The sequence below is a fragment of the Triturus cristatus genome, chromosome 3_2, assembly GCF_964204655.1.
Source record: "Triturus cristatus chromosome 3_2, aTriCri1.1, whole genome shotgun sequence".
NCBI classification, from domain to species: domain Eukaryota; kingdom Metazoa; phylum Chordata; class Amphibia; order Caudata; family Salamandridae; genus Triturus; species Triturus cristatus.
In genome coordinates, this window is record NC_140584.1 from 1211885701 (window position 1) to 1211904461 (window position 18761).

Sequence of the window (18761 nt, forward strand, 5' to 3'; positions counted from 1 at the left end):
CAAAATAACACATTTGCCTGCATTGACCTATTTCTTCCATTCATCCTTCCCATCTTCTTTCTTTTTGTGTTTCTTTATTTTCTTTTTTGTTTTGTGTATTCCATTCTTTCTTGCCATCTTTCTTTCCTTGTGTATACTCTTTTCTCATTCCATCAGACCTTTTTTCTAGCTCTCTATCCTTCTTTATATTCGTTTATTTGTATGTTGCTTCTGGCATTCTTTCACAACTTCTTTACATCTTTTCTTTTTGTTTTTCTTTCATTCATTAATTCTTCCTTTATCATCTTTCCATCAATAACCCATCCTTTCGTCTCGCATTTCTTCTTTGTTCTTTTATTATTTTTCTACTTTATTTCTTTTATCCTATCAATTTTTTTGAAGTTCTTGTGTTTCCTTTTCTTCCTTCCACCCTTCGTTCTTTCTTTTTTCTTCCTTTTATTCATTTACACCTTGTTTCCTTTGTTCATCTGTACCCTCTTTCCTTCATGCTTCCTTTTTCCTTCCCTCATTATTTGCATTTCACTTGCTTTCCTTTGCGCTTTCTCACTCTATTGGCTTCTATCTTTTTTTCTTTGTCATTTTAATAGTTTGTCTTTCCCTCTGTCACCACTTTGGGCTTCTTTCAGGCATTCTGTTGGTCCCCGTCCCACAGTTGTGTTCTCATAATTTATTCTATTGAAATCTTTTAGTTTTAACTGACCTGCGAGCCAAAGTTTAATGTTAAGAAGGGCCATAAAAAAATGTAAACTGTTCCAGTAGCACCCCCGCTTAAGCTGGTATAGCGGATGGTTTACTACACCCTTGGTGAGGAGTGTAATATGGTAATCCCAGTCTCCTCAGTGTGTTTGGCATAACCTCACATGCCGAAGTCAGATGCTCAGCCTGAAAAAAAAATCTTTTTCTTTGCAATAAACCAATGTTCATCCAGTGATCTATGTTTAATCCATATCTTTAATGTGTATTTTCAAGTTTATCCATTGTTTATCCATTCACTCGAAAGGCAGCGTTATTCCACATTTTTTCAAATGCCTCTGGCCTGCTCATCCAAGCCTTATCAGCGGCACATAGGGATTAACTAACTTATTATGGTTAACCTTATGTTGTTTTTCACCCAATGCATTTCGGGCTGTACAGCCCTTCGTCAGGAGTAACTGGAAAAAAGGAACCAAACATTCTACTCAGTTCCCATAAGACTAAAATTATAACACACGCTTATTACAAAAACGTATTGTTGTCTAAATAATGATCATTGTATTTTATCGTATGGTTTTAACATGAATTAATCCTCCTGCCCCCCACCCATCTCCGTGAATAATCATACAAAATGATAAAGAATTAAATCCACCCTTTTTCTGCAAGCAAAAATACCCATCATATATACAGTGCTTACATGTGCTTGCCTAATCTTAACCCCGTTACCGACAACATAAGCTATATAAAGCTGTACCTTTCATGCCGTGAACGGCAACATAATAATCTCCTCCACACTTCCTGCAACCAGCAACGTACTCCTTCACCGTTGTATTACCATCAAACCCGTTACACGTGAGAGCGACCGTGGAGGTATACCCACCCACGTGACTCAACATCGGTTCAAACCATGAGCCTTAAAGAAATATATGCCGTACCCCTCTTCTGAACAGTGCACTCCCCACTGATGTGAGCACAACATCAACCTTTGCAGTAATAAACATCCTCTTCATGCCATTTACAAACCCTCAAAAAAAGAAGTGCAAACAATATAAAAAATATATAGAAAAATCCATTTTAACCAAGACTTATGACTCGTTGTATTTCTGTGTCCAGAATTAGTGTGAGCAAATCTCAAATGTGCTTCAAGGCATGTAAATCCTATAGTGTAATTCACACATGGCGTATGGTCGTCTCCTTGATTAAACACAATGTATTATTGCTGCCTTTAAAATGATATTCAGTTTTTTGTTTTTTGTTTTATCCATATTAAACATCAGGGTGTAAACTGCCGTTGGGACAGTTTTTATTCAAAGTACAATGAGAATGGTAGCGTGCACACCTTCTTGTACTCATAACTGTTCTTTAAGTGCTCGTAGCGATGTTGCGGCGTGCTGACTGATTGCGTACTCTGCCCCAAAGTGCTATTTGGGGCAGAGCACGCAAACAGTCAACATTGCTATGAGCAGTTCAAGAACAGTTATGAGTACAAGGTGTGCATGCTACCATTCTCATTGTACTAATCCTAGTGTCCTCCCACGTCCAACAACGAAATCCACTTTGAAGCAGCCACTGTACCTTCAATAAACCCAGAGACAGAGGTCTGGTAAAGCAAAAGTATGGGTTTCCAGCAACTAGACAGTCAATACACACTAATTACTTTAGCATTCTGTCTCCCTTCCTTTCAAGTGTCTCCCGAGTGTTGCATGCAAAACTCAGAGACAGAAGTTTGGTAGGACAAAGCAGGTCCTTCAACAGACAGACAGTGGGCACTCAAAAATTATCTTAGCGCTCTCCTTTATCTGTCTTTCAAGTGTGCCCTGAAGTGGTATATGTAATGCAGCAGAGCTGTCAAGCAGTCCTTAACACTCGAGCAGGATTTGACTCTGTAATGGTATAGCCCCTGCCCTGTATATTCTAGGTCATTCAGAGGAGTCCTTTCTGCCAATTCAGGTACGCCTATTGTTTGCTTATGGGAGGCAATTCACACCTATTCAGATGCTTATCCCTGGCTCAGAAAAGTTCAGAAGCAAGTACAAATAAGCCTCCAGGAACTTCAGATAGGGAAAAGGCAACTTTCTAAAAGTTACTTTTGCTTACTATTTATTAAAAAGACAATTTTGACATTGATTTGGATTTTTACTAATTATGTAAAATAATTATTTAATTATTTTTCTAGCTGGTCTTATTCCAGAGATATAGTATTAGGTTTGCTAATCTGTACTCTTATTTTCTACATAGGACAGCTAAGCGTGCCACAATGAAAAATAGCTTTTAGATGCAAGTCACTTTAACGAGGTTACATTTCTAAATGTGCTACTTTTAAGTACAATGCACCCTGCATTGTGGACTGCAAGTCCTACATACGGATGACTTACAAATATTTAGAAGGAAGGTTTTGACCTGACAACGGTTTATTTTGACAGGTAGAATTGCAGTGTTTAAAATGGCTACAATGGATGGCTACAGTCCACATGTGACATTTTAATCACAAGCCCTGACTACATTTTGTACCATAAAGTAGGGACGTCTAGGCAAGTAAATTGTCAATCAGCATATTTTAAGGGAAGTGTGGGCACTTTAGTACTAGTAAGCAGGGGTAACGTGCGCAGAGTTCTAAACCCAGCAAGAATATAGAGTGCAGCAAAAGGCCAACAATCTGGGTACCCGGGCAGGCGAGTCTGATTTCCTACATCATCACTTCTGGAAACAAAATAACACCTGGTTGAGCGCTCCACGATCTCACGTAGACCTGCCGTTTGCAATTGCATCTTCCTTAGTCTTTTCCATGGATTGTTAATGTGGCGGTGTTCACAGCTGAACGTGACCTCCATGTGATGCACAGGGACACAACAGCATCAGCACCTTACCTGTCTCACCCGACTGCCCGGGTATAAAATCCACATCCTTGTGCATCGTATACAAGTCGCTGTTGGGCACGGGCCACTCTAGCTGCACTAGGCAGTTGAAACTGTTGGTTCCAACCCACATTTTTTAGTCGGCAAGTAAAGGGCAAAGATTCAAAAAGGATTTGTACTTTTAGTCCAAGCAGACGTCATGGGGTGGACGCTCCGCCTCTGCATCCAGTAAAAAGCTTGACCCACATTTCAACGTCTGAGCTTCTTTGCGGTTCTTTGGGTGCTCGATAGGCAGCCGGATATCAGTTGGCAAGCGAGTGCTTTATAAATCGAATATATAAATGATAGCAATGAATGCACCACACATCGCAGTCGAAATCCAATCCACGCAATAACGGCAAGTTGAAAGATGTTGCTAGTTTTGCCAGGGGATGGAATGCCCAAAGACAAACGTAGATGGAATGACCTGAGGAAAGAGGATAGAAGTGGATGGCATGACTTTAGGATAGGAGGCACATAGCATTCGATGCATTCACTGAGAACAGATGTCGGCACTGCTCAGAATGAATGACCAAGGATACATTGACGGAGGACAGCAAAGCATAGAGAGATCTAAAAACGTAGCATTCCTTAAAAGAGGAAAACATTGAGTGGGATGACCCAAGCACCTCCAGTCTTTGGAAGAAGGCGGCATTTGAGGATTGACTGAGAAGTAGGACCGCCCTCGTGGAAGAGCCTCTACGAGAAATCATTGAAAAACCATAGGAATGGATGGAACGATGTCAAGACAGTGGATAGAACGGAATTGAATGCACTCGCCAAACAATAACATGGGATGTAGGAGACGAGAGAAGAGGATGGCAATTGAGGGACCAACCAAGCACAGAGCGTAGCACGGATGCAATGACTTTAAATCAAACAAAAGAGCTTGGTACAACTATTCAATAAAAAAGGGACAGCATTGTATGTAATAACTCAAGAACACCAGAGTCTTGGGAACAGGAGAGCATGTGATGGAACAACCAGAGGATGGATAGATGCATAGAGGATTAGATAGAATGACCCAAGAACAGAGGTCAGCATTTGATTGGATAATCTAAGAGAGGGTCTCGTTCGTGTGAATGACCCAAGGATAGAGACCGAGATGGATGTAAGCACTCAACAACAGAAGAGTTATGGGAAGAGGGCAGCGTTTGGTGGAACCACTGCAGACAGTGGACCAAAGGAGAGACTTACCCAGTGACAGAGGATAGAGTGGCCCAGGTACAGAGACAGTCCAATCCAAGGACAGAAGAGTCCTTGGTTTGACATTGAGTGACACCACGATGGGTACAGGACAGGATAGAGTGAGATGAGATGAGGCCAACAAGAGCACTGGATAAAACTGCTGAAGGACATTTGGACAACATGTATCACTGGATGAAGTGACCCGAGCACCATACAAGTACACAGAATATCACTGGATGAAGTGACCCGAGCACCGTACAAGTACACAGGATATCATTGGATGGAGTGACCCGAGCACCGTACGGATGAAGTGGCCCGAGCACCGTACAAGTACACAGAACATCATTGGATGAAGTGACCCGAGCACCGTACAAGTATACAGAACATCACTGGATGAAGTGACCCGGGCACCGTACAAGTACACAGAATATCACTGGATGAAGTGACCCGAGCATTGTACAAGTACACAGAATGTCACTGGATGAAGTGACCCGAGCACCGTACAAGTACACAGAATGTCACTGGATGAAGTGACCCGAGCATTGTACAAGTACACAGAATATCACTGGATGAAGTGACCCGAGCATTGTACAAGTACACAGAATATCACTGGATGAAGTGACCCGAGCACCGTACAAGTACACAGAATATCACTGAATGAAGTGACCCGAGCATTGTACAAGTACACAGAATATCACTGGATGAAGTGACCCGAGCATTGTACAAATACACAGAATATCACTGGATGAAGTGACCCGAGCATTGTACAAGTACACAGAATATCACTGGATGAAGTGACCCGAGTATTGTACAAGTACACAGAATATCACTGGATGAAGTGACCCGAGCATTGTACAAGTACACAGAATATCACTGGATGAAGTGACCCGAGCATTGTGCAAGTACTCAGAACATCACTGGATGAAGTAACCGAGCATTGTACAAGTACACAGAATATCACTGGATGAAGTGACCCGAGCACCATACAAGTACACAGAATATCACTGGATGAAGTGACCCGAGCATTGTACAAGTACACAGAATATCACTGGATGAAGTGACCCGAGCACCATAAAAGTACACAGAATATCACTGGATGAAGTAACCCGAGCACCGTACAAGTACACAGAATGTCACTGGATGAAGTACCTCGAGCACCGTACAAGTACACATAATATCACTGGATGAAGTAACTCGAGCACCGTACAAGTACACAGAATATCACTGGATGAAGTGACCCGAGCATTGTACAAGTACACAGAATATCACTGGATGAAGTGACCCGAGCATTGTACAAGTACTCAGAACATTACTGGATGAAGTGACCCGAGCATTGTACAAGTACCCAGAATATCACTGGATGAAGTGACCCGAGCATTGTACAAGTGCACAGAATATCACTGGATGAAGTGACCCGAGCATTGTACAAGTGCACAGAATATCACTGGATGAAGTGACCCGAGCATTGTACAAGTACACAGAATATCACTGGATGAAGTGACCCGAGCATTGTACAAGTACTCAGAACATTACTGGATGAAGTGACCCGAGCATTGTGCAAGTACCCAGAATATCACTGGATGAAGTGACCCGAGCATTGTACAAGTGCAAAGAATATCACTGGATGAAGTGACCCGAGCATTGTACAAGTGCACAGAATATCACTGGATGAAGTGACCCGAGCATTGTACAAGTACACAGAATGTCACTGGATGAAGTGACCCGAGCACCGTACAAGTACACAGAATGTCACTGGATGAAGTGACCCGAGCATTGTACAAGTACACAGAATATCACTGGATGAAGTGACCTGAGCATTGTGCAAGTACTCAGAACATCACTGGATGAAGTAACCGAGCATTGTACAAGTACACAGAATATCACTGGATGAAGTGACCCGAGCACCATACAAGTACACAGAATATCAATGGATGAAGTGACCCGAGCATTGTACAAGTACACAGAATATCACTGGATGAAGTGACCCGAGCACCATAAAAGTACACAGAATATCACTGGATGAAGTAACCCGAGCACCGTACAAGTACACAGAATGTCACTGGATGAAGTACCTCGAGCACCGTACAAGTACACATAATATCACTGGATGAAGTAACTCGAGCACCGTACAAGTACACAGAATATCACTGGATGAAGTGACCCGAGCATTCTACAAGTACACAGAATATCACTGGATGAAGTGACCCGAGCATTGTACAAGTACTCAGAACATTACTGGATGAAGTGACCCGAGCATTGTACAAGTACCCAGAATATCACTGGATGAAGTGACCCGAGCATTGTACAAGTGCACAGAATATCACTGGATGAAGTGACCCGAGCATTGTACAAGTGCACAGAATATCACTGGATGAAGTGACCCGAGCATTGTACAAGTACACAGAATGTCACTGGATGAAGTGACCCGAGCACCGTACAAGTACACAGAATGTCACTGGATGAAGTGACCCGAGCATTGTACAAGTACACAGAATATCACTGGATGAAGTGACCCGAGCATTGTACAAGTACACAGAATATCACTGGATGAAGTGACCCGAGCATTGTACAAGTACTCAGAACATTACTGGATGAAGTGACCCGAGCATTGTGCAAGTACCCAGAATATCACTGGATGAAGTGACCCGAGCATTGTACAAGTGCAAAGAATATCACTGGATGAAGTGACCCGAGCATTGTACAAGTGCACAGAATATCACTGGATGAAGTGACCCGAGCATTGTACAAGTACACAGAATGTCACTGGATGAAGTGACCCGAGCACCGTACAAGTACACAGAATGTCACTGGATGAAGTGACCCGAGCATTGTACAAGTACCCAGAATATCACTGGATGAAGTGACCCGAGCATTGTACAAGTGCAAAGAATATCACTGGATGAAGTGACCCGAGCATTGTACAAGTGCACAGAATATCACTGGATGAAGTGACCCGAGCATTGTACAAGTACACAGAATGTCACTGGATGAAGTGACCCGAGCACCGTACAAGTACACAGAATGTCACTGGATGAAGTGACCCGAGCATTGTACAAGTACACAGAATATCACTGGATGAAGTGACCCGAGCACCGTACAAGTACACAGAATGTCACTGGATGAAGTGACCCAAGCACCGTACAAGTACACAGAATGTCACTGGATGAAGTGACCCGAGCATTGTACAAGTACACAGAATATCACTGGATGAAGTGACCCGAGCACCGTACAAGTACTCAGAACATTACTGGATGAAGTGACCCGAGCATTGTACAAGTACACAGATTATTCCTGGATGAAGTGCCCCGAGCATTGTACAAGTGCACAGAATGTCACTGGATGAAGTGGTCCAAGCGTTGCACAAGCTGAAGCAAGGACAGAGGAGGCATGCACAGGTATCACTGCATGGAATTTCTGAGGGAATAGAGTCCTCTTTGGAAGACTCGAGCATGGATGTAACTTGGGGACCGAGTGATGGTGGAGGATGGAGGAAGGGGAGTCTTGTGACAAGGGTACCACTGGCAGTAATGGTGTTGAGAGAGCATGGCCTCTGGATTGGGGCGTCTCTTCACATTCACACCACAGAATACAAAACGGGCTGGGCTCAATAATGTCTTCCAGAACAATGTGTGCTACTTGGCCATTTTTACATCCAGTAAAGGGATTTCTGCTGCTTTACTGCCCTTCTTCCTTGAACACAGTTCACAGGCTGTCAGACAGTAGCTAATAACCCTGTAGCGGATAAACCACAAATAGCCAGGCAGGCTGCCAGAGGATTCCAGAAGCTCTCATTTCCTCCCCTGGAGAGCTGGCTGCGGAACATTCTTTCTAAAACACACCACATTCATAGGCAGAATAAAATTCACGTCTTTTGACAGCTGCGATTGGCCATGCAGACGGCCATTTCAGAATGGCTTCTTTCTGCGGTGTCATGATTTCATATTCCAAGCATTAAAGACTCTAGGTAGCTAAGAGTACATACCACAAGCCTGGGTGTGGCAGCCCATTTTGCTTTCTGCATGTCCCAAACCTTCCAGTCCCCGAACCTTTAGAGTTTGTTGCGTATAACGCCTTGTGAAAGATTACTCCCAATATGGGTGCCGTGCGATGATGACCATGTCCATATCTGACCCCACGGAAGGAGTAGGCCTTTGCAGGTCCATTACTGTCCACGCTTCACCAGGAACATTGTAGGTAAGTGCTATCCTCCTCTACCCTTCTGTCCATGGAGATATTCAAACATGCCTTAACCGCGCGATAGGGTGGACGGATCAATGTGTTTTTTTATGGTTTTGCGGTAGTAAGAAGTTCTCGTACGACTACTAATCAATCATGTAATTGTGTGGCCCTGCTAGAGCCACTGGTGTGGGGCCCTGCACCAGTAAGCGTCTCATGTATTGTGAGGTTAGCTGTGTGGTGTCCTGCACCAGAAAGCGTCTCATGTATTGTGAGGTTAGCTGTGTGGTGTCCTGCACCAGTAAGCGTCTCATGTATTGTGAGGTTAGCAGTGGGGTGTCTCGCACCTGTAAGCTTCTCATGTATTGTGAGGTTAGGGGTGTGGTGTCCTGCACCTGTAAGCGTCTCATGTATTGTGAGGTTAGGGGTGTGGTGCCCTACACCAGTAAGCGTCTCATGTATTGTGAGGTAAGCAGTGTGGTGCCCTGCACCAGTGAGCGTCTCGTGTATTGTGAGGATAGCAGTAGGGTGTCCTGCACCTGTAAGCGTCTCATGTATTGTGAGGTTAGGGGTGTGGTGTCCTGCACCTGTAAGTGTCTCATGTATTGTGAGGTTAGCAGTGTGGTGTCCTGCACCTGTAAGCGTCTCATGTATTGTGAGGTAAGCAGTGGGGTGTCCTGCACCTGTAAGCGTCTCATGTATTGTGAGGTGAGCAGTGTGGTGCCCTGCACCAGTAAACATCTCATGTATTGTGAGGTTAGGGGTGTGGTGTCCTGCACTTGTAAGCGTCTCATGTATTGTGAGGTTAGCAGTGGGGTGTCCTGCACCTGCAAGCGTCTCATGTATTGTGAGGTAAGCAGTGTGGTGCCCTGCACCAGTAAGCGTCTCATGTATTGTGAGGTTAGCAGTGGGGTGTCCTGCACCTGTAAGCGTCTCGTGTATTGTGAGGTTAGCAGTGTGGTGCCCTGCACCAGTAAGCGTCTCATGTAATGTGAGGTAAGCAGTGTGGTGCCCTGCACCAGTAAGCGTATCATGTATTGTGAGGTTGGCAGTGGGGTGTCCTACACCTGCAAGCGTCTCATGTATTGTGAGGTAAGCAGTGTGGTGCCCTGCACCAGTAAGCGTCTCATGTATTGTGAGCTTAGCAGTGGGGTGTCCTGCACCTGTAAGCGTCTCATGTATTGTGAGGTTAGGGGTGTGGTGTCCTGCACCTGTAAGCGTCTCATGTATTGTGAGGTTAGCAGTGTGGTGTCCTGCACCTGTAAGCGTCTCATGTATTGTGAGATTAGCAGTGTGGTCTCCTGCACCTGTAAGCGTCTCATGTATTGTGAGGTTAGCAGTGGGGTGTCCTGCACCTGTAAGCGTCTCATGTATTGTGAGGTTAGCTGTGTGGTGTCCTGCACCTGCAAGCGTCTCATGTATTGTGAGGTTAGCAGTGGGGTGTCCTGCACCTGTAAGCGTCTCATGTATTGTGAGGTTAGGGGCGGGGTGTCCTGCACCTGTAAGCGTTTCATGTATTGTGAGATTAGCAGTGTGGTGTCCGGCACCTGTAAGCGTCTCATGTATTGAGAGGTTAGCAGTGTGGTGCCCTGCACCTGCAAGCGTCTCGTGTATTGTGAGGTTAGCAGTGTGGTGTCCTGCACCTGTAAGGGTCTCATGTATTGTGAGGTTAGGGGTGTGGTGCCCTGCACCTGCAAGCGTCTCATGTATTGTGAGGTTAGGGGTGTGGTGTCCTGCACCAGTAAGCGTCTCATGTATTGTGAGGTTAGGGGTGTGGTGCCCTGCACCTGCAAGCGGCTCATGTATTGTGAGGTTAGGGGTGTGGTGCCCTGCACCTGCAAGCAGCTCATGTATTTTGAGGTTAGGGGTGTGGTGCCCTGCTCCTGCAAGCGTCTCATGTATTGTGAGGTTAGGGGTGTGGTGCCCTGCACATGCAAGCGTCTCATGTATTGTGAGGTTAGGGGTGTGGTGCCCTGCACCTGCAAGCGGCTCATATATTGTGAGGTTAGGGGTGTGGTGCCCTGCACCTGCAAGCGGCTCATGTATTGTGAGGTTAGGGGTGTGGTGCCCTGCTCCTGCAAGCGTCTCATGTATTGTGAGGTACTGTGGATCAGTAAGCATGTGTTTTAATGTGAGGTTAGCGGTGTGGTGCTGTGGGCCAGCAAGTGCTTCTTGTATTGAGGTTATCAGTGTGGTGCCCTGCACCCTGATCATCCTACAATGGGGCTGGAACAGTGGCTTGAATTTACGAATATGGGCTTTTAGGGTTGTACATGTTAACAGAGATGATGTTTGTTGGATGCTGTTACTATGGAAGGCTGTTACAAGAGTGTAGCATTGATGCAGCAGGTGGAGTGGAACTGGCCCAACAGGTGTGAGGGACCTTCTGCTTCAACAACTAAATGTACATCCGTCTTTTAATGCTCTGGTGGGAGGACACTATTTTTCTTTCTTGCGCTATTGTCCATGGTCACATCGCTGGACAGGTATGCAACCAATGCGGAGTTGTGCTTTTGGTGTCATCTCACCTGTGCTCTCCATGCAAACCAACTGTGGCAGCTGCAGGTGGTTGGTGTTCTGGTGCTTTTCACCACAGCCAACCTACACACAATCACCCCAAGCGGTATCCTGCTAAGAAGGGTCATCTGGGTACACACATCCTAGGAGACGTTTGGTTCCAAGCCTGGGACAGATAGCAGTCATAGTGGTGCGGCTTGGTAAGGTGTTTGCAATCAAATGGAGCTTTTACTCAACACTTTATTCAACTGCATTAATTGATGAATGAAAAGTCTCCTCACAGGTGTTGTGCAGGGCATCAGACAGTACTGGTTGACTGGGGTGAGACCCCTGGTTGAGCAGCACCCACAGTCCTAGTCAGGGTAAGGCACAAGCAACCCCCAAATGAACCTGGGCTCAAACCCTGGTAGCTTGGCACAGAGCAGTCAGGCTTAACTGAGAGGCAGCGTGTAAGGTATTTTTGCAGCACTTCAAACAATAAAGCAGTGACAACTCCACACAAAAAGATCCCAAACCAGGTTAGAAAAATAGAGCTTAATTTAATAAATAAAACAAGACCAAAATGACAAAAATGTAATCAGTAGAGTCCCGTTTGCATGCATGAGCATCGCAGACAGTGGCCGGTGTGGTGCAAAGAGCAGGCCGGGCATTGTGGACGTGCATGCTGGATCTTCGCAGTGGCGGTCCTCTACGGCATTGATGCTGGCTGTGCGAGGAGATAGGCTGGTGGCAGTTCATGCTAAACTTCTGTGCAAGCAGCACGGTTCCAGTGTGAACAGGCCCATTTGCGGTAACAAAGAGTTGAAAGCTTGAATTAAGAGCCTGCTGAGTCCCACCAAAGGGCCAGGACATGAGGCACCATTTGGGGGTCAGGAGCTTGCTGAGGGTCTAGGACTGTGTAACCTTTTATGTCTCTGAGGTTCAGATCAGGAGGCTAGCAGACTATCCCTTTGAGTCACTCTAGGGTCCCGGGTTCAGGATGGAGGTTGCAGGTCCAGTTCTTCAGCACAACAGAGCAGCAGCTCCTTCAGCATAGCAATCCAGCAGAGTGGCAGTCCTTGTAGCAGCACAGCAGTCCTTCTTCCTGGCAGAGTATCCACTGATCCAAAAGGGTACTGTGGCGATGTCGGAGGTCCTTCTTTTGTACCCTGGTGGCCTTGTTCTGTGAGGTGGGAGAAGCATCTAGACAGTATCTTTGAAGTGCATGGAATTCCCTACCTACCCTGTCCTGGGTCCAAGCTGGATTGAAGCGACAATACAGGATTGTTAGTGGGCTCCTCCCTCCCTTTATGCCAGTGATAGCACATCCAGTCACACCATACTTCTCACTGTGTGTGACTGTCTAGGAGGAATACAAAAAGCCAAACTGTCTGCTACACCCAATCATGTGGCCCAGGCAGGCTACAGGCAACAAATGGCTAACGTAAGAAAAAGCTAACTTTCTAAAAGTGGAATTTTTCAGAATTGTAATTTAAAACCTGACTTCACCATAAGTCAGGATTTTAAATTATGATTACAGAGACAACAAACGTGAACCAGTTATCCCTTCCCATTTGGAGAAGACACTTTTTCAAAATGTAAGAAAGTAACTTCAATGTTATCCTATGGGAGAGTTCGGCCTTGCAGTAGTGAAAAATGAATGTAAGTGTTTTCCACTACCAGGACATGCAAAACATAAAAGTACAGGTACAACTTTATTAATACATTGCAGCCTGCTCTCTGGGCTGTCCAGAACCTACCCTACGGGTAACTTGCATATATTAAAAAGGAAGGTTTGGACATGGCAAAGGGCTTATTTTGACAGGTCAAAATGGCTGTTTAAAATTGCACATACAGGCTCTGCAACGGCATGTCTGAGATTGTTTAAAGGGTTACTTAAGTGGGTGGTACAATCAGTGCTGCAGGTGCAGCAGTAGCATTTAATTTAGAGGCCCTGGGTATAAGGTCTACCATTCTACAAGTATCTTACAAGTAAACCGTATACGCCAATAGCACCATGTTTTAGGGAGAGGGCACAAGCACTTTAACATTGGTTAGCAGCGGTAAAGTGCACAGAGTCCTAAGGCCAGCAACAATCAAATTCAGCAACAAATAGGAGGAAGGCAAAAAGTCTGGGGATGACCCTGCAGCGAGGGCCGGGCCCAACACGGTTGTTTTGTTAGGGAAGTGTGATGAATAGAGAAGTAAGACTGGACTCCGACATGAGTTTACAGGACAGTTTGGTTTGCATCTCAGAGACTTGTCGATCACAATGAGAAGTCGGCTGTAGCACAGTACGTACACGTAGGTCTCTGGCAGTGGGAATAACGCAGCAGACGTTGATCCGACAAAATATCCCTGGTGTTCATTATAACAGACGCACACATTTAGTGGTGGATTACTTACAATGAAAAACATAGATACTTACAAATTAAACTTTTCAGGGGTTGTGGAAGATGGAGGTGTGGTCATTCCTGGTTACAGAAAGATTTGAGGTGGGACTTAAATTCAGTGGCTCAGGGCCTGGTTCTGAGTTCATAAGGGAGAGCGTTCAGAAGAGGATCCCGTATTTCAAGTGGTCAGAACCCTGATGGGTTTCAAAAACTTGGGCTCCACAAGAGCAAGGAGCTTTAAGTTGGCAGAAGGTAGGGGACATGATAGGATGTGGTGTATGACCAGGCTGGGAAGGTTTGGAAGGGCATCGTTGTATAAGGCTTCGAACATTAGGATGAGTGTTTCGTGCTGTGCCTACTTGATGTCGGTGATGTGAGATGGGCGAGAGTCCGGTTACAATAAACCAAGTGCAAGTGTAGTATGTGTAGAAGATTTTTAATTTGCGTCTCATGAGAACGCGGCACAAATAAAATGGCTTTCTCATTATCAATGTATTGTTAGGGACTTTACTCAAAGGTAAACCAATTTAAATATGTAGGCATAGAGTTAAGGACATTCCCTCAAGTCATTATGATGTTCCAGCCAATAGGAGGTTCATTTGTTGGTGCAGCTTTTTGAATTGTCGCCCAGGTGCTGTAATTGCAGGGTAGAAGTGAGTCCGCAGACGGCCTCTGGGTAAAAATGAACTTTCTGTTAAATCACTTACTACAGGAGGAACTTACTTTGGACACTAGAAGTCCGCATGCGGTGTACACTACTCCAACTTTCCATTGGGTCCTGTTCCAGGATCAGTTGCTTGTATGTTGTACTGCACGGGTCGCATTGATGGTTTTCTAACCCTCTTCTTCTCCTCCCCTCTCCTCAGGGAAGGCATAAACTGGGAAGCCATTGACTGGATGGACAACGCGGAGTGCTTGGACCTGGTGGAGAAGGTGACCTCTCTCTTTAGTGTTTCAGGGCGGGAGGGTGGGTTTTCACTTCTTTGAGTCTGGCTTTAGTTCGCTCCAGAGCACTGCAAACTTTCCAGGAGAGGCCAAGCCACTCACACACAGACTAACAACTGTCACTCGAGGAGGCAACGAGTCCTTGGCCTTCTTCTCAGACAAGGAGCAGTGAGCAATCACTGGTGACACCACTTTTATAGAAGAACATACTTCATCATGAATGTCTCTCCAGCTGAATCAAATATACGCTATGGGGCTAGGATCCCGCAGATAATACTAGGAAAGCAGTAACTGTGGGTCCGGCCAAGTGGAGAGACCAACACACACCTCGCTATCATATGTATGGTACTAGGTTTGGGTCTTCAGCTTGTAGTGAGCATTCCGTTTCAGCATCTTGTGCAAGTCTCCGGCCTAGCAATTGAGCCATTTGCATTGGGAAGTCCCATAACCGCCCCTGTGGCCCACTCCCCTCTTCTCCCCCTCCTTACACTATGTCTTGTTAAATTGTGGATTCCACTCGAACCCTTCTCCAATCCTCTTCTCCAATCTCCAATGTCTTTGTCCAGCCCACTCCTGTATCCCGCTGCGGTTTCCTTCCCACTTCCTATCATGGTATGTCCAGCTGCTCGCTTACTGCCTCCTTGGATTTCTCCCTCTTCCTACCTGCACACACTGTTACCATTTTCCTCTTCCTTCCACCTGCTGTGCACTACTTTCCTTTCCCTCTTGCCTCCCTCTCCCTCCTCCACTCTGTCTTCATGCCCCTGTCTTCCTTCTGCCCATCTCTTCTCTTTCCCACCCCCTCGCAACCTCCACATCTCTTTCCACCTTTGCCACCATGGTCCCAGCCTGCCTGCCCCATCTCACTTCTTGCCTCACTCTCCAGCTCTACCCGTTCTGACTCCCATATGGTGACCCGACATCTACCCAACATCTACCCTTTCCTGAACCCTGTTCCACCTCCCCCCACCCCCTCTGCTGACTACAATGAACCCTATGCACGTCAGATATGTTGCGTGTCACAACATACCGATACGTAACCATCAAAGAGTGAGTTGGGGAGAGGAGTTGGCCTAATGGCTAGGGCAGTCGACCTCGAATCTGGGGAACTGGGTTAGAGTCTCGGCAATGACACGGAGCATCCTGTGAGTCTGGACAAATCACTAAATCTCCCCGGGCCTAACAAAAATGAATGTGTCTCCTCATAAAAAAGTGGGTGTCCTATGCATGCTGTAAGTAAATAAGTGTATGGTGGCCACAGCTAGGGTGAAAACTTGGGCCAGCCTAGGTGAATTAGCCAGTTTCATCAACAGTGCATCAAAAGACTGGAGGACACCATTCTCACAGGGAAGGGCAGGTGGAGGAACGTCCTATCTAAGGTGATACCTCCGGTTCCCAACGTCATGCCCACCTGGTCACAGAGGAAGTCAAGAATATCAGTATTGTTAGAATAGTCCACCAGTCCCTTCTTGGAGTGCAATGATGTCACTGCACTTATCACTTGGGAGGTCCACCCCCTATGAGGTGACACATCCAATGTTGTCTTCTTGTCCTAATCAGCCAGAGAGAACATTCTTTCAGGTAGACCAGATGTGGTACTTTTTCAAGTCCTTCTGCAATCGGTAAGTGGTTCTTGGGGCCTGAGGAAGGAGCAGGAACACAATCAAGATGATCATGAGATTCAGCCATGTTTGTGATGAGTGCGAGAAGATGCACTGAAGACCTCTCCCAATGCTCATTTCTCTTCCCTTTCTCTCTCGCCTGAAGAAACTGGGCTTGTTGGCTTTGATAAATGAAGAGAGCAGATTCCCAAAAGGCACTGACGGCACCCTCCTGGAGAAGCTGCACAGCCAGCATGCAGTGAGTACACTTTGCTAACTTTAGTAATTCCCCCTTACTGTGGCAGTCTGGGATGCAACCAGATTCCTAGTGCCCATACCGCTGTCACACACCGTTCCCCAACCCCATTCTCTGAAGGCCTCCACAACCTCCCATACATCACAGACCAACCTTATGTACGCCCGGCACATTCCTAGTATCTATACCACTAGCATAAACCATGGTCCAACCCTGTTCTCTGTAAGCATCCACCTCCTCCCATACACCATGAACCAACCACATTCCTGGTACCCATGCCACCACCACACACCATAATCAAATCCTGTTCTCTGTAAGCATCCACCTCCTCCCATACACCATGAACCAACCACATTCCTGGTACCCATGCCACCACCACACACCATAATCAAATCCTGTTCTCTGTAAGCATCCACCACCTCCCATACACCATAAACCAACCACATTCCTGGCACCCATGCCACCACACACACATTATGACCAAACCCTGTTCTCTGTAAGCATCCACCACCTCCCATACACCATGAACCAACCACATTCCTGGTACCCGCGCCACCACACACCATAATGAAATCCTGTTCTGTGTGAGAATCCACCACCTCCCACATACTGTATAAGCCCTGACCCAACTCTGTTGGTAGTTCCTAGAGACCATGCCTTGAGCAGATATTGTTCCATAAAGGCATTCTTATTAAGCACCTCTCAGTATCAACAAATGACAAACACCACAAACATCCCTGTAATACAAGGTGACCATATCTCCGAGTGATGCACGCACAGACATCCCTTCTCTCCAACCCACAGCACGCATTGTAATCCCACACTCCAATTCTTTTTCTAACCCACAGCACACATTGTAATCCCTCACACATCTCTTTTTCTAACCCACAGCACACATTGTATTCCCACAGCACACATTGTAATACCACGCACAACTCTTTTTCTAACCCACAGCACACATTATAATCCCACGCTCCATGTCTTTTTCTAACCCACAGCACACATTGTATTCCCACAAGCATCCCTTTTTCTAACCCACAGCACACATTGTAATCCCGCACACATCTCTTTTTCTGACCCACAGCACACATTGTATTCCCACAGCACATATTGTAATCCCACACACAACTCTTTTTCTAACCCACAGCACACATTGTAATACCACACACAACTTTTTCTAACCCACAGCACACATTGTATTCCCACACACATCTTTTTCTAACCCACAGCACACATTGTAATCCCACATGCATCCCTTTTTCTAACCCACAGCACACATTGTAATCCAGCACACATCTTTTTCTAACCCACAGCACACATTGTAATCCCGCACACATCTTTTTCTAACCCACAGCACACATTGTATTCCCACAGCACACATTGTAATCCCACACACAACTCTTTTTCTGACCCACAGCACACATTGTATTCTCACAGCACACATTGTAATCCCACACACAACTCCTTTTCTAACCTACAGCACACATTGTAATCCCACACACCTCTTTTTCTAACCCACAGCACACATTGTATTCCCACAGCACACATTGTAATCCCACACACAACTCTTTTTCTAACAAACTGCACACATTGAAATACCTCACACAACTTGTTTTCTAACCCACAGCACACATTGTATTCCCACACTCATCTTTTTCTAACCCACAGCACACATTGTAATCCCACACTCCCTCTCTTTTTCTAACCCACAGCACACATTGCAATCCCACACACAACTCTTTTTCTAACTCACAGCACACATTGTAATCCCACACACATCTTTTTCTAACCCACAGCACACATTGTGATCCCACACACATCTTTTTCTAACCCACAGCACACATTGTGATCCCACACGCATCCCTTTTTCTAACCCACAGCACACATTGTGATCCCACACTCCATCTCTTTTTCTAACCCAAAGCACAGACCTTTTTTTCTGACCCACAGGACATATTGTAAACCCACACCCCATTAGCCCACATACTGCCGCCTGTCCCACCACAGCACACATTGTAATCCCACACACCGCCCCTCTTCACCATCCCGCAGCACATCCTGTGAATGAGGGGGATTTTTCTTGAACGCCAGAGGACAATGGCCTGCTTTGGGTTCTGGA

At 45.8% G+C, this 18761-nt stretch overlaps 1 protein-coding gene across 1 annotated transcript in view; it reads left to right on the forward strand.

Annotated features, from left to right (window-relative positions):
- LOC146859468 (unconventional myosin-X-like) overlaps positions 1-18761 on the forward strand; it is an 869852-nt gene that overhangs the window by 506661 nt on the left and 344430 nt on the right. Inside the window, exons 14-15 of the mRNA XM_085650190.1 lie at positions 14707-14773; positions 16553-16645. Of these exons, the coding sequence (XP_085506316.1) occupies positions 14707-14773; positions 16553-16645 (160 nt within the window). The remainder of the gene's footprint in view (positions 1-14706; positions 14774-16552; positions 16646-18761) is intronic.